Source organism: Aspergillus lucknowensis, assembly GCF_044049455.1.
Source record: "Aspergillus lucknowensis strain CBS 449.75 chromosome Unknown BJX67scaffold_15, whole genome shotgun sequence".
Classification (NCBI taxonomy): domain Eukaryota; kingdom Fungi; phylum Ascomycota; class Eurotiomycetes; order Eurotiales; family Aspergillaceae; genus Aspergillus; species Aspergillus lucknowensis.
Genome location: NW_027263559.1, coordinates 229,007 through 248,711, shown reverse-complemented (window position 1 = coordinate 248,711; position 19,705 = coordinate 229,007). Strand labels below are relative to the sequence as shown.

Sequence of the window (19,705 nt, the reverse complement as noted above, 5' to 3'; positions counted from 1 at the left end):
GTTTCTCGCGGGCCCGCCTTTCCAAGGGTCGCCGAGGCTTCCGTGAAGGGAGCCGAGTATCTCGCAGAAGGAGCGGTAAATTGCGCAGCTGTATACCTTCAGAGTATTCCTCGGGTAAATGGCTCCTTTCACCTTCAGAGCCCTGAACAGCCACTTGGCCAATAACAGCCTTGTAAAAAATCGTTGATGTGAGATTATCCAACTAAGCGGTGATCCGTGCAGCAGCCTTGCTGGCGATCAATCAGGATGGAGATAATGCTTGCAAATGCGAAATGCACGCTCGGTCCAACTGCTCTGCTTATTTGCATGGTGCCATGCAATCCCACAACAGGGAAGTCCAGCCGGACTACTCGCATCGCAGCGATATCCCGATTTGATCGAAGACTCCGTGTCCGGTTAGCCACCCGACACCTCCATACTCGGCGGACGACTGGCGGGAATGATACCTTGGCCAGGTGCAGATCGAGCTCCATCCATACATTGGTTGCTATCTGGGGTAGCGCCGTAATACTAAAAATCTCCAGGTTCAATACAGCGGCGAAAATGAAGATCAAAACCTTGTGTATTAGAACATTCGATCGTGCATTATGAGCCTATACTCAAGCCCTGAGTACAGACCAGCGAATGCACCCATCCAACTATACAATCGTGGAGAAAAGAGTAGCGTTGGAGCGGTCAGGAGAAAAGCAATACAATTCCCAACCAGCCAGCTAGAGAACTCCGAAAGAAAAAAAAAAAAGTGACAACCAGCTAAACAATCTGATTTCCGTCAATTAGATAAGGACAACACCAGCTCCGACCAAGGTAGACATAATCGTCACTAAACCAACAAAAGCAGGTGCCATTGTCAGGCTAGGGATCTGGAGGCCAGTGGCGGCGCCGTCGGAGCCCTCTGCGTTGGCTTCGGAAGACAAGTCACCTGAGACTGTGTTGCCCTCACCGTTCGTCGTTTGGCTCGTTGATTGGCTACCAGCATTCTGGCTGCCATCGCCATCGAAACCAGGCCCGTCACCAGCACCGTTCTCGAAGTACTTCTTGGCCGGCTCGGGCATGGCAGGCAGCTTGTCGGCGGCATCAACATCCCAGTTGGGAGCGTTCCTGGCAGGGCAAGGGTTGGGACCACCAGTCTTGTTATACCCACCGTCACCGGGGTCATTGGCCTTAGCCAAGGCTGACTTCAGCGCAGCAAAGTCAGGGAGGTCGGATAATTTGCCGTTCTTGATCTCAACCAATCCGTAGTCGCTAGGCTCCTGGGAATACTCATAAACCAGACCTCCGGAGTAGACGGCGGACATCTGAGTCGAGTAGAGAGAGGCGACCTCCCCGAAGTCACGTTTGTTGGTGTTGCAACCGTACTCAGAGAGGAAGAGGGGAAGACCGTAGCCAGTGAAGTTCTTGACCTTCTGATCCCAGCCGGACGTCTTGAACGACGAAGGGCTGCACCAGGAGTAGTCATTGAAGGCAAAGAAGTCGCTGCGTTCCTCGTCAGTTCCGCAGTTCATATACTCAGCCATCTCCCGACGGTTAGTGTCGACATCGGCCTGATATCCGCTTTGTTAGTTCAATATTCAAAAGTAGTATATCTCATGCAAGGCGGAACTCACAGCAGAGTATCCAACTGGGACCTCACGGTAGTTGCGGGCACGAATGTAGTTGCGAAGATCACGAGTCACGGCCTTTACATACGGAGCAGTCACAGAGGATGGTCCGTCGTTGATGACTTCATTGCCGGAGAAGAAGGCGAGAGTGTTCTTGTATTTGGCAAACTTGTCAACAGTCGCAAAGATGTACTGGAGATACACGTCATTGTAAGATGGGCCCGGGTTTTCACGGTTGATCGAGTAGTCGGGAGTGTTGACGTCGAGCACGAGGTAGATGCCAGCATCAGCGAGGGCGTTCATACACTCATCGTGATCCTTCGAGTTGTCGACTGAGTACACACGGATGGTGTTCAAGCCAAGATCCTTAAACTTCTCGATGTCCCGTTTGCAGCCCTCCACGTCGGCAATTGGGTCGGCCAGCTTCGAGGAACCGCCGGGCTGGTAGTCCACACCACGCATGTAGAAACGCTCATTTCCCTTGAAGAATGCATTGCCCTTCACGGTGATCGGGGTAATGTCGTCACGAGCAGACAGCGAGGGCGCAGCGAGAACAGTCGAAGCACTCACAGTGAGGGCTGTGGCGATGATGGAGCCCTTCATGGTGATATTGCGGCCGGATTTCAAACGATTGAGTCGGTGATCGTTACGGGCGAAGTAGTGATTAAATTGGGGGTAAATAGGTGTCGCGAAGGCGCGAGAGAGCGAGTGTGAGAATTCAAAATAAGCAAGTCCGAATGAGTGACGAGGCGATGACCTGAAGTAGAAGAAAGAAACAGGAAAGAAGGGAGTTCAAACGATGGAAGGGATGGGGAAGGAAAGAAAGAGAGAGGCAGGAGAGGATGAAGGAGAATGAAAGGCGCCTGCAGAGGGGGTGCGTCTCAGTGTCTGAGTCTTGGCGGAGATGGCAGCACTGGCCTCCCTTGTTTTTTACCAGCACATTTCGATCACGCAACCAGAGCCCACTGTTCGACGTTGATTCGAGAACTCTTCATCTTGACCTTCATCAAGCTGCTTTCCAGCGATCCCTTCAACCGCTTCCGTCCAGTAATATGGCAGGACTCCTCCGCTTCCTCGGAAAGACACCAGGGCGCGTTGTTCCCAGCAGCCGAGACAATGTCAAGTGCCTCTCAGGCAGTGGACACTGGGCAGTCAAGATCAAATGGTCCTCTGTAATTTCCATACAATGACAACCCACTGCCAATCCCCTCTTCTGCCAGAGCATTCGTCATCCTCTGACAGTTTCAAGATGCTTTGCCGTTGATCACCTTCTGATGCTGGTAGAGATAGGCGGATCGCCAGGGGAGGCGTGGTTTTGGCGGCTGGATCGCCCGATGAGTGGCCACACTCTCCCTCCAGGCTTTCCGCAAAAGCCAATTGTCATGAACACCCGATGGCAGTGCTTCAAAGGGGGGCACATTGAGCGAATAGGGACCCAAAATATGGGAGGAACAAGGGCAATGGAATGAATGATGTGCCAGTTCCAAGGTCGTTGTGGGTCTTGGCGGGTCTTGGATCCCTCCACTGAGGTCTCCCATTTCCAGTCCCTGAAATCGAGGTCGAGGGCCTTGGAAAAGAATGACAAGAATTAAAAATGTCGGACATTTGACATTTTGACACGATGCCCTTTCGAGGTCCCTTTGCGACCCTTCCATTCAGGGTGTTTCACCACGGAGTATCTCGACCAGTCGAGGTCATTGATGATCTTCAAAGCTAGGAACTGGATTCTGAGAACTTCTGTTTCTCAATCACGCGCTCCACAACGACCTCCTCATCCACACATGAGATGTTTTCCAAGACTGAGCTTCCACCACAGTGGCAAATTGCACCTGAAATTCGGCCTTCCAAGTTCAATCATTATGACGAAGACCTGCTGCTGCCAGCGCATACATGCACCGTCAAACATCGATGCGCCTGTACAGAGTGTTCGATCCTTCTTGAGTCGAAACCTGCCCAGGTGATGTCTCACCAAAAATAGGAAACTGACGTCAAAAGGCGTGGCTGTCTTAATCGCAAACGACCAAGCCAGCGCCTGCAATTCACGCACCAGTTTCAAGCACGGACACTCGACCCCAGTTGTACTCCAGTATTGATCTTGGTACATAAGATTCTATGGGGCGTGTTTCATATTGAATCGATTCTTCTGGATGACAGCTACGAATGAGAATCGAATTCCACTGTGCGATTCTTGTGACAGGTGTGAGGCGCGACTTGAAGAAAGCATCTCACCATCCAAAAATACATGCCGCGTGCTCGCTATGCTTCAATACTCTATGCACCGTTCCGAGGGTTGGGTCGTCCCACAAGGTGGAACACTTCAACTACTTTTCCTTGGTACCAGATCGTTCTGGATCTCCCAAGGTCGGTTGCCACACGGCCTTCCAAGCACAATTTCAAAAACCTCTAATTCGTTTCATCTTGTGAGTCTGTTGAGCCCTTCGATCCCCGAAAGGGGAAAAGACACTGTACTCTGACGGCATGTAGGAGTCGCATTGTGACGCATGTCTCTCAGGATCGTTAGCGATCCAAAGATGACCTGCCCGAGCAGGTCCCAGAGCCTTAGCTAGATTTACTTAATTGAGATGCCACATGTAAGGGTGAAAGAACATGCTGTACCTGCTAGAGACCAGATTGGAGTCGTCAAGCTCGCCTCTGGAGTGGCCTCTAGGTTCCTGCAATCTTCACTTCCAACTAGCATCCCAGGACAGGGCAATCCACCGCATTTTCCAAATTAGGAATAGAGATTGATCGGACATATTTCTGAATCGATGCAACGGCAGTGAACCAGAATATTGCTCGGCTGAACCGCAGGGTTCTCTTCGATTGCAGCCATGAGAATCCACATCCAACTTGTCAATGAACCACAGCACGGCCACGCAGGCCAGCAATCCCATCCAAAACTTACTTGGAGAATCTTCTTCTGTCAAGACAAGGCCCAAGGTTGAGGCATATGAAAACTGAGGTCTCTAGTATTGACTTGCGCCAAATCTCAGCGGACGAGGCAGAGCTTGCGCACTTTGGGGCCTACGTTCTCTCCGGGTGTAATAACGTCGTGCGGAATATTATTCCAGGGCAAACACGCCCGGCTAGAACAGCGATCAATGGGTTTGGCATCATGAGTCTTGAGGAGTGAGCATAACCCCAAGATTCCAAGCAACACCCCGCTGAGGCGATCCCCCGGACGGGACGGTACCCTAAACATGCTGACGTCCGGAAGCCTCAACTAATGTGCTCTATAATTGTTTTCATCACACATCGTAGTTAATCGACAGAGACTTTGACTAAAAATTACCGAAGGTAGGTGTTCGAAAATGTATCTACTCATGGGCGCATTGGACCTGGAGGGATCGAGAACATATTGTGCCATCGATATATTCGCACCTTCTACCTACCATCCTAGAAGCTATACTAGAAAGTATACCAGATCGCCCGGGAAACCTTGTGTATATAGTAAACATTGTAAGTTGCTAAAATTCAGTTCACCTGCTTGTGGGCAAGACTAACCGAGGCACAACTCCATCCCCTCCAGTTTATATAAAACTGGAAAGACTGTCCACCAAAGTTTCAAAATCTCCAAAGGTAAAGTTCCCTTCAATACCAGCATGGAGCTGATCTGGTCAGCCATCGTGTCGTCCTGCTCTCCCCTCCAGATAGAGTTTCTGGGCACCCTCGTCGTCCAGATTATATCTTTCTGGATCCCTAGCGCCTGCTACATCTCGCTTGACTACCTCTTCCCCACCTTCTCTCAGCAGCACAAAATTCAGCCAGCTCCCAAGCAGCCAACCCAGAAAGACATATGGGAATGTTTTAAAATCGTCGTCAAGAACCAGCTTATCAGCTCGGCGCTTCATCTCTCCCTTATCCTCCTCAAACAAGGCCAGTCCTCCTACCGAATCGACTCCACCCTCCCAACTATCCCTGAAGTCATCCGCGACTTCATCCTCTGTCTACTTCTACGAGAGCTACTTTTCTATTACAGCCATCGCCTCCTCCATAGACCGTACTTCTACGCCCGCATCCACAAACTCCATCACAAGTTCACCGCACCTGTAGCGCTTGCAGCGCAATACGCGCACCCTCTCGAGCAGATCTTTGCAAATGCGCTGCCGATATCGCTGCCGCCGCAGCTGCTCAGCAGCCACGTGCTGACGTTTTGGATCTTCTTGGCGTATGAGCTGTTCAACACGGCCACTGTACATAGTGGATACGATTTTTTCCGGGAGACGGCGCGCATGCATGATTTACATCATGAGAAGTTCAATCTGAATTACGGGTCTATCGGGCTGTGCGATTGGATCCATGGAACAGATAAACTGCGAAAGAGGAAGGATTAATGCTAGGTAGCCTTGGAGCTAACTATGGGCTTCGCAATTCACTCGAGATTGTGTCAAGGAATGCTCCTTCCACAAACACACATTTTGCTGAACGGGAGATGCTGGTTGCGCCTTCCCTGTCGATTCCTGTGGGCAAATAAGAAAGAATGGCACTGGAGTCTCACTTGGTTAGTCAGTCTCATCAAAATCAACCGTGTCTTAAGATCGAATATTGCGCAGCTCAACGCTTATAAGTATTTCCCCAGGAAATAACCTGTCACAGTAAGTTTGCGGACTCTCGACATTTATCTAAACCATCTTGAAGTTCCCTTTTGACGAGACTAGATGCGGTATTACCACACTATCTATTGTCTACTGCTCATCGCCGGCGCTGTCTCCGGGCACAAGAAGCTCATTACTAGTCATCCGGCCTTCGCTGACCATCGATTCCCTTCGATTCCGATCGAGTGCCCAGAGCTGGGCCCCTCGGGGAGCTACCTCGACAAGGACCACACTTCGGAAGGCGCCGGCTTGATTCCAGCGTTATCATGGCCCTCACCTTCGGACAATATTGACGAATATCTTCTTATCAGCGAGGATCCTGACGCCCCGACTGCAGAGTCCATCATCCATGGGATTTACTACCGGATTTCACGCGAAAAAACTGGAATTCAGCACCCCGATTTCCGTGTCAAAAACAACACCCATGAGCCCTACATGCTCCAAGGCGGCTTCAAGTATGGAAAGAATAGACATGACTCGGTCTACGTCCCGCCGAGCCCATTTGCTGGCCACGGACCACATCGCTACTTCTTTGAGCTGATCGCCTTGAACAACTCTCTCGAGACTGGGCCAATGAATGACTTGGTGACACTCGATGAGGTTCGAAAGGCAATTCAAGGCAAGGTTGCAGGCTGGGGTCAATGGGTGGGAGTATACGAGAGATCTTAGATCTCACGCTGAATTGAAAGATCCTGAACCTCAGGTTAAGCTGGGCTTCTGATGGCTCGAATCACTTGAAATGGCATCATTCAGTGTTTCTCGTTTCTTCTGTTCAGGTGTTATTTTTAGTCCGACAGATTTGATGCCTCAGGCGATTATCGGTGAAGTATCAATGACAAAGAATGGTTTCCTATGGTCTACGGCCTTTAATATTCTGGGAGCCTTTCAAACTTTCGTGTATCAGGATACCCTCAAAAATCTTAAATGCGTCAGATGAATCCATTCAAGAACATCTGGTATGTTGAAGTGTCCGCTAAGCCATCATTATTGAGGATGTTAAGCTGCAAAGATTCTAAGATCCTGAGGACCGTGAGACTATCGCTGAGGCTTTACGGATCTTAAAAGACATTTCATGGATCGGAAACTTTCAACATCTTTGTTATTATTTCCGAGGCAGAGACCAAGAAACATTCCCTATTGATCTCAATCTCTTCCGGGTACCGGGTGTAGCGACTGCGGGAGAGTTCCAGGCTTCCTGCCACATTCTATGAATGGTAGTGTTCCCAGCCCTTCAGGATAGGCCTTCAGCAAAGACTGCCTTCCCCCAAGAAAGGTGCTCCGGAGCAATGGCCGAGTGATGACATGTTCTGAGGATTTGCTTCTAGATCGAAAGCAGCGAAGAAATCTCCAAAGTAGTCCACACGGTACTCTTTGCGAAAGTTTTGCTTTAAATGATCATAAATAGTGAAAAATATGAAGAGAGTGTCATCCGAGTGTAACTATGAGTATCTTTCGTCCCTTGAGCAAGTCTCAACGAGACCTCCTCCGGGAAAACCTCGGCAATCCAATTCCAACGTTGGAAGACTGAAGTTCCTTCCCAAGTTCCAACCAAGTTCTCCAGCGAGCCACCTGTTCTGGCGAATGCCTCTGGATCACAGCCAATTAAATTGCTCAATTTCTGCCAGGACTCAAATGCCGAGAAGAGAAGTTGGTTCCACAAGTGGAGCTGGACCTTTTTTGAGCCCTCTCTGACGTGACACATCCGGATGCGACAAGTTGATCCAACTGACAAGTTGGATCAAGGTATCCAAGTTCGGGGTCACCATTCCAAGATTCTGGTCTCTCCCTTTCCGGTCCAACTCCGCTACGTGAGTGCCGAGAAAGCTATGTATTTGGGTTTGAGGGCGACGACGGCACAAGGCCGTATGCGCTTGTTGTCCTTAAAGAGTTTGATCGAAGCAGTTCCTGACAGTTCGTAACCACTCTTGGTGTGGTCTGTCCATGGAATTGATCATCTCACTCCGTCATGTCCCTGGGAGCAGCAAACTCGGAAGGGAAGCTATTTTTGAAAAGCGGGGACTTGGGAAAACCGATGATGGATGGTTTTGTGCTTCGTATTCTCGACCTTGGCGATCTTGCGCAAGAGCCTCAACCAGCAAAGTTCTCGAAGGATGGCTTCCTCGCACGAATCTGAACAATCATGAACAATTCGAGAGCAGCATTCGTAAGATGGACTTCTGGCTGCAAATCACATAACCACGTAACCCACCCCAATTGCTGACACGAAGCTTGGTTGGAAGAGCACCGCCCACCCTCCACTGTTGGTCGAGACTTGCTGGGTCGCTGGATCGCCAACCACCGTGCGTCAACTGAGGGCCCAGCGACTGTTTCCGGCCTTTTTTTTTGGCTGACTCCTCCAAGTTGGACGATGCGCTGGACGAACTATTTTTAATAGCTGAACGTTCGCTTCTGATCGCCCATTGATATCTCTCGTCCAGGTTTTTGACTTTGCCGTCGTCACCTCGCTTGACTGAGCTCTCTTCGCCTGCTCGAGCAACGAACTGTTATTGGCCGTCGCTGTCCTCGTTGCCTTGGGGGGTGGAGTTTCTGAAGCAGATCCAACACAAGCAAACAAAGCCTCAGGCTGTTCGCTTTTGACTATTATCAAACCTGAAATCTTGCAGACTTTTCGGCACCTCTTTCCTAGTTCCCCTCACCTTTCCGGACCTGGTTGCCATCACCAACTGAGGAGCAGCCTGCATCTACTTCCCTCCACAATAAAGTCGGTGTTTCCGAGCATTATGGCAATAATGAACCGGCTCGTTCAGCTTCTCTGCTTTTCTTTGGTTGTTTCGTCGGCAGTTGCGGCCCCAGCACCCGGCAAGCCGAGATTCGAACGGGACACCGTCTCTCGCATCGACTATCATGAAGCTATCCAGCATATCGACAAGGAATCCGTTCAAAACTTCGTTGATAAGCTCCGCATTGCCCGTGTAGGCACTATTCAGAATCGAGATATTGCCTCTCCCAATCGCCTCGGGCTTGGAAAGAGACAGGAAGGTGGGAGCAACTCACCTGTGCCGACTGGAACACTTACCGACACTCCAACCTCTACTGATACAGAGACTGAACCTTCCGACCCTTCTACTTCTTCTTCCACCACTACCGATATCCCTACAGACACCGACACTTCATCATCGACAACTACCACGACGGATCCTCCCACCACTACCACTACCAACCCACCAGAGACTACTCCAACCTCTGACACCACCGATCCCCCAACCAGCACCACCGGCAGCTCTGGCCCGCCGCCTGCTACCGAAACTAGCACATCTTCGAAACCCGAGCCAACCTCACAAACTCCCACTTCAACGTCAACAGAGCCAACCTCTACAGAAGAGCCCACTTCTTCCACCACCTCCACCACGGCAACCGGATACACATCCACTTTCACAAGTACATCGACCCGCCCGGACGGTGGGATAGTCACTGTCACAGCTACGGCTATCGTCCATCCAACTCAGTCCTCCCAAGATGACTCCACGTCAACGAGACCAGAGCCCGGACTTCAGACCAACGGCGCCTCCGATCTCACCCAAGGCCTATTTGCGGTGTTGGGAGGAGCTGCTATCGCAGTCGCCGCCATTTGATCTCGAAACCTATTGCCTACTTCTTCTAGCTCTCTTTCTGCGCCGACCTCACGGCATTCCTTACCACCAGGCCGATTCGCTCATTTGCATATCTCCAGCCGTTCCATTCCTTTGCATTGCCGGCGCTGTTATATCAAAATTTTTTTTTTTTTGCCATGTCTGATTAAAGCTCACCCGATACCCTCTTTTGCATACTAATGGACTACCCGGCGTCTGAAACCCATCTTCTCTTTGATAAGGATGTTTTTAATTCGGCTTTATCTGTCATTTTCCATACCTAGCCTTTATATCTAGCATGTGCATATTAGAAGGATACTTGGGCTCAAATCGATTCCGGGGTAGTTAATCTATCGTGATCTCAATCAGTCATTCTTTGCACCGAGTAGATGATCGTAAAACGGTAAGCAAAGTAGATCTTCAAGTTCGGGTATGTACGTCGTGAGCACGAAGGGAGCAGCTATATATACGTAACATAATATCAACAACAATTCCCTAGCACAAGATATCAAGACTCTATTCATCACGGCATCATTTATATACCAGCCACCCGACTTCCCATTGACAAGCGTGTAAGTAGCCATGAGCATCAAACACGCCCCCTCCACCTCTCCTCCTTCGTATAGTACCTCACAACACTCTCCCAAGCGGGAACATCGCCGTCCCTCAGCAGCGCCGCAACATCCACATTCAGCGGCGAATCCGGCTGCGGGTCTGTCAGGAGCTGGTGGATCGCCGTTAACGTGCTGCTCAGCGTGTACACGGGGCTCCAGTGCTCGGTCGTCAGCAGGGTGAGGCAGATTTCGCCGGTCGTGAAGGAGATATTCGGGTGGGATATGCGCGTTGTGAAGCGGATTGTGGGTGGGGAGAGCGGGTAGTTTGCTGGGATTTGGATTGAGAGGGACCAGAGGCCGTCTGTTTGTGGGTTTTCTTTGCTGTTAGTGAGGGGGGTTGTGTGTGGGTGTTGGAAGTGGTAGGCTTGGGGTGGGAAGGAGTTGTGTTTGGGGCGCTTGCCTTCGTATGGTGTGCCTTTTACGCCTTTTAGAACTGCTTCCCAGGTGAAGAGGTCATCTTCATCTATTGGGCCGAGGTGGAGGAGAGCTTCGTTCGGGGAGGTGGTGTAGTCTTTCAGCTCCCGGAGGAGGCGCTGGGTTGTTGATGGTGGGGGCATGGTGCGTGATGGGTGGCTGGATGAGTGACTGGGAGGGTGCGATCACGGACAGAGAGAGCCGAAGACAAGCTTTGGTGTCGCAATGCTTTGAAAATCGTGAAGGGCCGAGGATTTGTATGGAGTCGAGTGGCTGGGGGATTATTGAGGTGGTTGTTCTGCAAGAAAAGAAGAGACGCTGCGATCCAATGCACTGGCGCCCGAAGCGGTGCACCGAGGCTCAAAGCGCGGGTGGGTCTGTTTCCCCAGCACAGCTCCTGCGGTCAGGCCCGAACCATGTGTAAGTCGTCGCGATTATTCATTCGCCCCTTGCAATTTCGTCGATCTTAAATCTATCACCTCCTTTTATTTCATGTGAATTTGCCTCGGCAGGGTTATTCCAGATATCTATACACCTCAATCAGCGCCATGAGGACGTCGCGGACTTCCAAAGAAACAACAAGGATTTTGCAGTCCCTGTCAACCCCTGCGCGTCGTCAAACGCGCAGCTCCTCCCATGCCGGTTCGCTCAGGGGCTTCGCATATGATGGAAGTTCGAATGGGGCTGAACCTGTCAAGAAGGAAGACGACAGCTCCTCTCTCTCATCTGTTGATACCGTCGATATCGAGGATATCCTTGAGCGCCCTTTGAAGAGGCGCAAAACCCGGACAGGCGCTGATGCTAAGGGAGGCTCGTTGAGAACGCGTGAGAAGGAAGTTGAAAAGACCATCAAGAACAAGACCTCATCTCAAAAATCTCGCAGAGTTCCAGCACGGAAAATTAAAGGCGAGGATGGATCTTTCACTGTGGAGCCTCCCTCAAACTGGGAAGCGATGTATTCGATCGTGAAGAAGATGAGGGAAAGCAATCCAACCGCGCCCGTGGACACCATGGGCTGTGCCGAGCTCTACTGGCGCGCATCTTCTCCGCGAGACCGCCGTTTTCAGACGCTAATCGCGCTGATGTTGTCGTCACAGACCAAGGACACCGTCACAGCTGCGGCGATGCAGCGACTGCACACTGAACTCGGGGACGGTGATGCAGCCACAATCAAGCAGGAGGCGGACGAAGGTACTGGGATTGCGTCTCAGTCAGCTCGAGATAGCACCCTGAATCTGGAAAACATTTTGGCCGTCTCACCGGAACGGCTTAACTCACTCATCGCCACCGTTGGCTTTCACAACAACAAGACCAAGTATATCAAGAAGACCGCAGAGATTATCCGCGATCAATACGAGTCCGACATTCCTCCGACTCCTGCCGAGCTGATGAAACTGCCCGGAGTTGGGCCCAAAATGGCCTATCTATGTATGAGTGCGGCGTGGGGGAAACATGAGGGTATCGGGGTGGACGTCCATGTTCATCGTATCACCAATCTCTGGGGCTGGCACAAAACGAAAACGCCGGAAGAGACTCGAATTGCTTTGGAATCGTGGCTACCGAGGGATAAGTGGCATGAAATCAATAAACTGCTTGTAGGACTGGGGCAGACAGTTTGCTTACCTGTTGGCAAAAGATGTGGCGACTGTGATCTTGCTGGGACGAAGCTCTGCAAGAGTGAAATAAAAGGCATGGCCCCGAAAAATGGGCCTCGTGCTTTGCCACTGAAGGAGGAAGTTCCTGCAGAAACCTTCTCAACAGTGAATGGCGATGCAAAGGTCAAGATTGAGGCAGATTAAATGCCTGTGGGGTTAGGCAGACTTGGATTGAGCAAGTTATGATCTAGGAGCTGGAGTTTGTTTTGATGTTGTCCATCACCTTTAAAACGTCTTTTCGCGTCCTTGTATCCATCTCCCTGTCGTCGTCACTCTCCTCCATCCAACGTGTCTGTCTGTCTTTACCCAATTGAACTGTTTATCCAGTGCTTCTGCTCCTGGAGCAGTGCCTTCGCTCGTTTACGCTGTCCGCTCCTCTCCAGTTGGTGTCTTCTCACCCTGACCGAGACTCGAGTCTCTTGCCATGGGTATGTCTTCTCGCAACCTCAACGCACTTTGAGGTCCGTCTCACAGAGAGTTTTGGTTACTGACCAGCGACACGATGTGCCAGACCGGACGGAGTTCTTTTCCGGTGACGAAGAAGCCGAGACCCTCTCTTCCATGGAAATAGACTCTGAAGAAACTCTGCCGTCGAAGCTCGAGAATGGAGATAACAACTTGGCTATGGAGATTGACGAAATCCGTGTTCTCAGGAACGCTCAGCGGCCCGCAAAAACATTCTTCGACCTGCCAGAAGAAATTAAGATACGGATCCTTCAGTATGCTGGTCTGCTACGACCATGCCTGATTAACTTTGCCTACGAAAAGTTTCGGCACAAAATCGAGGATGGCGTATGCGGCAACGGTAACCCTATCCGCATGACTCGCCTTTCATGGACGGGGACATGGGTCTCTCCTTACCATGCACCCTGTAGTCACCCTACCCTTCCCCTTGAGGTCTTTCTGGCCTCTCGTGCGGCTCGCCGTGAGCTAGGAACTCTGTTTTTCGCTCATAATCGCTTTGGCATCTTCCTCTACGGCAGGTCTGAGTATAAGCTCTTCTGTGCCGCGACTGAATGGGGTCTGAAGCACTTGAGGTACTTGCATCTGGATCTGGGACCGCGAGAGAATCGGTATCTCAAGATATCTGGTGGAGTTCACCGCACAATCATGAATGTGTGGGTAAAATTCTGTCAGAACTCCAAGGAAAGGATGCCTGCTTTAAGATGCTTTAGCATGAAGTGCAAGGTCAAGGAGCTGGATATTGCCAGTCGGCTAATGTGTACAATGGATCCCTTCCCCCCTTTGACTCACTGTGCCTTTCACCTCAACAATAACCAAGACGATGATATTCGCCCCGTTATAAAACGAGCTGCTTGGAGGCTGACGGGGAATCTCGGCAACAAGTCCTCGTTTCCTTTTATGAAACTACCCAAAGAGGTGCAACTCATGATCCTCGAATATGTTTTGCTCAATCGCTCTGATCCATACTTACCCGCATTGGAGCGCACTTCAGGGTTGATTGGTTTCTTGGACAGGAAACATCACCGGACGGTAGCATCGCCTCTTTCTTGCTGCGGTACATGTTCTCCCGTGCGTGCAATGTGCTTCTGCGAAGCCCGACAAACTGCATTCTCTACTAGCTGCTCCTGCTTCTCCTCCCCATTACCCTATTTTCTTGTCGGTCGCGGGTTCTACGAGGATTCTCGGCGCATATTTTTCTCCAAGAACCGTTTTACATTTGTGGAAGAAGATCCCGAAAGCATTATGCGCATTCTCATTCCTCTGCCCACTTCGTCGTTTATGCAAATCCGCCATTTATCGTTCAAATTTCCTGTGACCTGGAGAATACTGCATAAAAATGCTAAGACTGAAGAAGGGGCAATACTCTCCTGGTGTGTTTTGCGCCGTTTCATCCGCGAACATTTCGACCTGCCACGCCTTTCTTTGAGTATCGTGGACTTTGGGACGACAGACTCAAAGCCAAGTCGGAATAGGTACATGCGTAAAATGCTCAAGGCATTTACAGATCTGCAGAAGCTACGGGAATTCCGTGTGTACCTGGCAGACGATCCTTCCTTCGAGAAAGAATTGGAACGCATTGTCATGGGCAGAGCGAGCGTTGGAAGATATCGCCCTTACGCCACGTCGTCGACCTAGCAACTTCTGTACTCACTGGTTTTGTCCAAGCGTATCTATCTCGTCGTTGGCGGTATTTCGGCGTTTTACGCATTTGTTCCATTCGCCAGGTTATCTTTCCGGATTTCCTTCAGGTTGCCATCTATTCCGTTCTGCACAGTTTATCTAGCAAGCACGGGGTTGCGTTACGTGTTTTTATCTCCAAGTTGATTTCTATACGTATGTTACTATTTAGTTTCAAGTTCCGCCGTCATGTACCATAGCTTGTTCTTTGCTTAGCGTTTGCGGACACTGAATGATACCTCCTACAGATCGCTTTGAGTTTTAGGTTCTACGGATATGTGATTGAGGACTCGGGCACGGGTCCCAGTTGCCTGTGGGCCAGTTACCGTTTATGCCAAATCATGTTCTTACTATAAGACGATTAGAATAGGCGAGCCTTGGGGTAAATAGACGTGGTATCTTCAGGCACTCAATCTTGACTAATGACCTTGGCTTGTTGTCCCATATTCTACGAGGCAGCGATTGATTTACCTTCCTTCCCCAAGTGAATCCAGGGACGCTATTCAGCACCGTGACAGATGTTTCCAGAATTTGCTAGCTCTTTGTCTTTTCGAACCGAGGAGCTGCTCACTTTCCAAGATTTGCATAAGGCGGAGATATCTGACTAAGCACGAGATATGAAGCACACTACATTTGCTCCCCACACGAGCTCGCTCCAGCCCCAAGATTTCAATTGAAGCACAACGCAGTCCGACACATTGATACCGATTCACAGAAACGACACTACCGGAAAACAAGGAACGGAATATTGGGAAGAAATCACGATAATACCACCTCCGGAGCCCCTACCCCCTGCCACGGCGCTTTATGGCCTCGCCAACCCCGATCTCAATACCCCTCTTCGCGGAAACACAACAAACGCTTCTCCTCAGGGAGCACGAAGCCGAAGTCTCCTCATCCGCACTAGCGAGCACTGCCTCTGCGTCACCGTCAACGCGTCGAACCCTCCAAGCGACGGGGTATGCGTTGACGGGGATAATCCTATCACAATGCCGGACTGGCCTCGGAGGCCGTCTTGTCGGTGAATTCGCTGCGGACTCTGCCATTTCTTCGTGGAATACAAAAGGGAAGGATGAAGATGATTTCAGGGGGTCCATGAATGGGAAACCGAAGCTCGGGACACACGGGATTAGAGTTGGCGATGTTGTTCGAGTGAATGAAGTGGGCGGGTCCGGGAGTAAGAAGCTCGCGAAGGAGAAAGGGAAAGATGCGGGGAAGGTCGGCGGTTCGTCGAATATGGGGTTGGAGGGTGTGGTTACGAGGGTCGGGGAGAGTAGTGTGTGGGTTGCTTTTGGACAGCGAGGAGGTGGTGGTGGGAGGTCGAAGGAGGATGATGAAAGGGTTGAGGAACTGTGGGGGAAGAAACTTTGGATGTATGTTGATTCACTGGTTGTGACGTGCCTCCGAGCTCGATCCTCTGGATACCAATCTTGAGATAGAGTGTTTGACTAATTTGCGGCACGCAGGATCAAACTTGCGAACGACGTGACCTATAGAAGGTATGGCTACGGAAGACGGTGTCACTGTGTGGTGGCTATTGTGCAGTGTGTGCGCGTGCTAACTAGGACGTTGCAGGATGAATCAAACCATGGAGAAGATGGGAAAGATGACGGAATCGAGCCACACGCATTTCATCCGCGTTGCTTTTGGACTCACGACTCCTCTACCCCCGGATTATGAGGCCTCTGGAACAGTGGAGTTTATAGACCCAACGCTGAACGACTCCCAGAAGGAAGCTATTCGATTTGCGCTAGCCGCTCGAGATATTGCTCTCATACATGGACCTCCCGGGACAGGGAAAACGCACACCTTGATCGAGCTGATTACCCAGATGGTCAAGAGGAATCTTCGCGTTCTGGTGTGCGGCCCATCGAATATCTCAGTTGACAATATTGTGGAAAGACTAGCTCCGAACAAGGTTCCTGTTGTGCGCATTGGTCACCCGGCCCGTTTACTTCCGTCAGTCCTTGATCATTCCTTGGAGGTGCTTACCCAGACATCTGAGGCCGCTGCTATCGTGCGAGATGTTCGTAAGGAGATCGACGAAAAGCAAGCTAGTATCCGCAAAACCAGATTCGGGAGGGAGAAACGCGCTATCTACGAGGATATCAAAGCACTTCGGCGAGAGTTCCGCGAACGGGAGTCGAAGTGTGTGGATAACCTAGTTCGCGAGAGCAGTGTTGTACTTGCGACGCTGCATGGAGCCGGGGGTCATCAGCTGAAGAACCAAAAATTCGACGTCGTCATCATTGATGAAGCTAGCCAGGCGTTGGAGGCCCAATGCTGGATTCCGTTGCTCTCAGCACCAAAAGTGGTCCTTGCTGGCGACCACCTGCAGCTTCCACCCACCGTTAAATCTGCCCTCTTCAGAACAGAGGAAGCAGCGGAGGACACTCACAGGGGCGAGGCCGGAAGTACCACTCTTGAAACGACTCTGTTTGATCGGCTATTATCGATGCACGGGCCCGGTATCAAACGAATGCTCACCACACAGTATCGAATGCACGAGAGTATCATGCGATTCCCTTCGGACGAACTCTATGAGTCGAAGCTCATCGCTGCGGAGAGTGTCCGTTCTTGGTTGTTGAAGGATCTGCCTTACGGAGTACAGGAGACAGACGACACCAAAGAGCCTTTGGTATTTTGGGATACACAAGGAGGAGATTTCGTGGAGAAGGCCGAGAATGAGGATATTGCCAAGAAGGAAGCATTGTTCAGCGAGAGCAAGAGCAACGAGATGGAAGCTTTGATAGTAGCAAGGCATGTGGATAACCTGGTGCAAGCCGGTGTGCGGCCGGAAGATATCGCTGTTATCACGCCATACAACGGACAGCTTGCTGTCCTATCTCAAATGCTACGAGAGAAATACCCCGGCCTTGAATTGGGGAGTGTTGATGGGTTTCAGGGCCGTGAGAAAGACGCTGTCGTTGTCAGCCTCGTCCGCAGCAATCGTGAGCAGGAAGTGGGGTTTCTCGGGGAAAGGCGGCGCCTGAACGGTGAGCATCCTCTTGCGCATGATGCTCATAATTTTGCGCGGAGGCCGGTTTTGACGTGATTCCAGTGGCTATGACTCGTCCCAAGCGACATCTTTGTGTCTGCGGAGACTCAGAAACGATAAGCAGGTACGCTACCCCCACCTCACATGCACATAGGTCTCAACACGGGTCTTGCGCGCAGCAAAAACTGACCTTTTCCTTCCAGAGGGAGTGGGTTCTTGAACCGATGGATGGCATATCTCGAAGAAAACGCCGACTTACGCTATCCCGACGCTGGGGAATTTCTGTGAAGACGATCTCTGCCAAAACTCTCCACGTTTTATTCTTGAAGGGCCCACCGGCAGCGGCCAGCGGGAAGCTGTGACACGAGCCAAGCCGTTGGAAAAATCTCGACACTCGCCGGAGGATGATCGGCGCGGAGATGCCGCTTTGTTCAGATGAACTTCCGAGCCACATCGCCGGAGAGCATCTCACATACTCTTCAGGCCTTCGCAATCCCGAGAGTGCGTCTATGTTCTGCTTTGACAAAGGATATTTGGGGAGACATTTGGCCAGACTCCGGCCCGAGAAGCAAGTATGGTACGTTTGATGGACTTCATAGGCTGTTTCGGCCGGGTTCTTCAGAGAAGACAACCCAGCAAGTGCAGGGGTTCATCTGCAGAGTAAGCCCTTGCTGTTTCAGGAGACCCACAGCAGAGACCCGGGGGCGTTCTGTGGCTTGATGTTCTCTTCCTGCCGTCGTCATGGCGGGGAGAGGCCGAGAAGGGAACCACGCTGAAACGGACGCAATGGGACCAACGAGCCGCCTCTTCAGCGTCAGCCAATGTTTAAGCATTAGGAAGTGCCTCCATGACTACATGATGAGGATTTGGAGTTATTCCGGAACGTCAGCAGCGAGGAACGGGATTGAGAAGCATGCGCAGCTCGCTCTTTTCATATCTTGGTCCTGTCCCACTTCGAACCTGATCCAGAACGCCATGACAACAAGGTGCAGGTGGGGTGGCTGGAACCGCATTTCCGTGCCGGGGTGGATTCTTTGAAACAGATGGATACCTCCACCGGAGCGTGAGGGAAGGGCTTGGTGGGTTGATATTATTGAACCGGAGTGTGCAGCACGACGAGGAGTATTCCAAATTTGCGATCTTGCATTGACAGCATTCAGCCTGATAAAATTTCAGAGCTTGTGGACCTTTGTTTGGTGCGAAAATGTAAGCGAAAAAAAAAAATTCGATGACCTACGCAGGGATCGAACCTGCAATCTCTTGATTCGTAGTCAAGCGCCTTGCCATTGGGCCAGCAGGCCAAACTGAACAAGACAGGCTTTTATGTTCTTATGGTTGGGAAACACACTTTGAAGTACTTTCAGCTGAAGACATAAAGTTCAGGAATAATTTTGGGCGTGCTATTTATAGCTGCGTTGGAATATTCAAGGGCCTCGCTGGGGGCAGGAGAAGAGGAGAAGAATGGATGTTCTGATCAAGGAAACCTTGGAAGAATGAGGAAATATCCAGCAGAGAAGCGGTCAGGTTGTCCAGTTGTCCAGACCAGCAAGTTTCTCATCACACGAGATGCTGAAACACGGCAGCTCAGCACAGACCCGGCCGCTCTGCCCAACTCTCCATCCTCGCCTCCACCCATGGACGACTCAACAGCCTTCCCGCTTGAGCTTGTAATTTCCCCTCTCCGTCCCTTCCCCGTCTTTCTTCTTCTCCTCGCTCTTGCCCTGGCCTGTGGCTCATCTCTTCAGTTTGCGTCTTCTGCATTGCATTATTATCGCTTTATTTCAGACTCTCTTTCTCTACCTTCCTTTGTTGGCTGTCTGGGGCGAAAAACGTGGTTGTCTGCAGGTCTCCCCTCGATTGGCCCACCTCCCCAGTATCTCAAACGACCGTCTCCATCGGCCATGCACCACGCTTCAGCATCCTCCACCAGTCCTTGACTGACAAGCAGTTCTCCTGCATCTCACCCTGTCTGATAAGCTCCACAGGCCTCGTCTGTCCTTTCTGTTTCGAGCCAGAGCCACGACTTCTCGACCTGCTGGGCGTGGCTTGCACCCGTCAGCTTCTGCTGAGCTGCCTTCTCTTTGTCTTCCACGATCCCA

At 51.0% G+C, this 19,705-nt stretch overlaps 8 protein-coding genes and 1 non-coding gene across 9 annotated transcripts; 6 read left to right on the top strand and 3 right to left on the bottom strand.

Annotated features, from left to right (window-relative positions):
• Positions 1-682: 682 nt before the first annotated feature.
• gel1 (1,3-beta-glucanosyltransferase gel1) lies at positions 683-2,320 on the bottom strand. Its single transcript, XM_071035244.1, has 2 exons — positions 1,605-2,320; positions 683-1,541 (listed from the first exon to the last, which is right to left on the bottom strand). The coding sequence occupies exons 1-2, from the start codon at positions 2,199-2,201 to the stop codon at positions 774-776; spliced, it is 1,365 nt and encodes a 454-aa protein (XP_070887109.1). The 5' UTR covers positions 2,202-2,320; the 3' UTR covers positions 683-773.
• Positions 2,321-5,003: 2,683 nt separating this feature from the next.
• BJX67DRAFT_61503 (sterol desaturase family protein) lies at positions 5,004-6,094 on the top strand. The gene has a single exon (XM_071035240.1). The coding sequence runs from the start codon at positions 5,201-5,203 to the stop codon at positions 5,930-5,932; it is 732 nt and encodes a 243-aa protein (XP_070887108.1). The 5' UTR covers positions 5,004-5,200; the 3' UTR covers positions 5,933-6,094.
• BJX67DRAFT_61549 (YbhB/YbcL family Raf kinase inhibitor-like protein) lies at positions 6,064-7,221 on the top strand. The gene is made up of 2 exons (XM_071035242.1): positions 6,064-6,193; positions 6,257-7,221. Exon 2 carries the CDS (start codon positions 6,257-6,259, stop codon positions 6,860-6,862), a length of 606 nt encoding a protein of 201 aa, XP_070887107.1. The 5' UTR covers positions 6,064-6,193; the 3' UTR covers positions 6,863-7,221.
• Positions 7,222-8,544: 1,323 nt separating this feature from the next.
• On the top strand, positions 8,545-10,168 carry BJX67DRAFT_61528 (putative GPI anchored cell wall protein (Dan4)). Its single transcript, XM_071035241.1, has one exon. The coding sequence runs from the start codon at positions 8,935-8,937 to the stop codon at positions 9,784-9,786; it is 852 nt and encodes a 283-aa protein (XP_070887106.1). The 5' UTR covers positions 8,545-8,934; the 3' UTR covers positions 9,787-10,168.
• On the bottom strand, positions 10,156-11,131 carry pex4 (putative ubiquitin conjugating enzyme (UbcJ)). The gene is made up of 2 exons (XM_071028883.1): positions 10,798-11,131; positions 10,156-10,698 (listed from the first exon to the last, which is right to left on the bottom strand). The coding sequence occupies exons 1-2, from the start codon at positions 10,952-10,954 to the stop codon at positions 10,373-10,375; spliced, it is 483 nt and encodes a 160-aa protein (XP_070887105.1). The 5' UTR covers positions 10,955-11,131; the 3' UTR covers positions 10,156-10,372.
• A 138-nt stretch (positions 11,132-11,269) lies between these two features.
• On the top strand, positions 11,270-12,819 carry BJX67DRAFT_61494 (endonuclease III domain-containing protein). Its single transcript, XM_071035239.1, has one exon. It carries the CDS (start codon positions 11,360-11,362, stop codon positions 12,608-12,610), a length of 1,251 nt encoding a protein of 416 aa, XP_070887104.1. The 5' UTR covers positions 11,270-11,359; the 3' UTR covers positions 12,611-12,819.
• Positions 12,751-14,757, top strand: BJX67DRAFT_61491 (uncharacterized protein). Its single transcript, XM_071035238.1, has 2 exons — positions 12,751-12,894; positions 12,978-14,757. The coding sequence occupies exons 1-2, from the start codon at positions 12,891-12,893 to the stop codon at positions 14,564-14,566; spliced, it is 1,593 nt and encodes a 530-aa protein (XP_070887103.1). The 5' UTR covers positions 12,751-12,890; the 3' UTR covers positions 14,567-14,757.
• Positions 14,758-15,415: 658 nt separating this feature from the next.
• On the top strand, positions 15,416-17,663 carry BJX67DRAFT_380325 (putative DNA helicase; the record flags this gene model as incomplete). The annotated part of the gene is made up of 3 exons (XM_071032770.1): positions 15,416-15,981; positions 16,075-16,107; positions 16,184-17,663. The coding sequence occupies 3 exons, from the start codon at positions 15,416-15,418 to the stop codon at positions 17,661-17,663; spliced, it is 2,079 nt and encodes a 692-aa protein (XP_070887102.1).
• A 1,172-nt stretch (positions 17,664-18,835) lies between these two features.
• BJX67DRAFT_t48 lies at positions 18,836-18,907 on the bottom strand. The gene has a single exon. It is a non-coding gene; the product is annotated as a tRNA-Arg (tRNA).
• Positions 18,908-19,705: the final 798 nt, after the last annotated feature.

Coding starts and splice junctions, on each gene's coding strand:
- BJX67DRAFT_61494 (XM_071035239.1), top strand. CDS start 11,360: ATGAGGACGTCGCGGACTTCCAAAGAAACAACAAGGATTTTGCAGTCC.
- gel1 (XM_071035244.1), bottom strand. CDS start 2,201: ATGAAGGGCTCCATCATCGCCACAGCCCTCACTGTGAGTGCTTCGACT. Junction 1,542..1,604: donor TCCCAGTTGGATACTCTGCT/GTGAGTTCCGCC, acceptor AGCGGATATCAG/GCCGATGTCGACACTAACCG.
- pex4 (XM_071028883.1), bottom strand. CDS start 10,954: ATGCCCCCACCATCAACAACCCAGCGCCTCCTCCGGGAGCTGAAAGAC. Junction 10,699..10,797: donor AAAAGGCACACCATACGAAG/GCAAGCGCCCCA, acceptor ACCCACAAACAG/ACGGCCTCTGGTCCCTCTCA.
- BJX67DRAFT_61503 (XM_071035240.1), top strand. CDS start 5,201: ATGGAGCTGATCTGGTCAGCCATCGTGTCGTCCTGCTCTCCCCTCCAG.
- BJX67DRAFT_61528 (XM_071035241.1), top strand. CDS start 8,935: ATGGCAATAATGAACCGGCTCGTTCAGCTTCTCTGCTTTTCTTTGGTT.
- BJX67DRAFT_61549 (XM_071035242.1), top strand. CDS start 6,257: ATGCGGTATTACCACACTATCTATTGTCTACTGCTCATCGCCGGCGCT.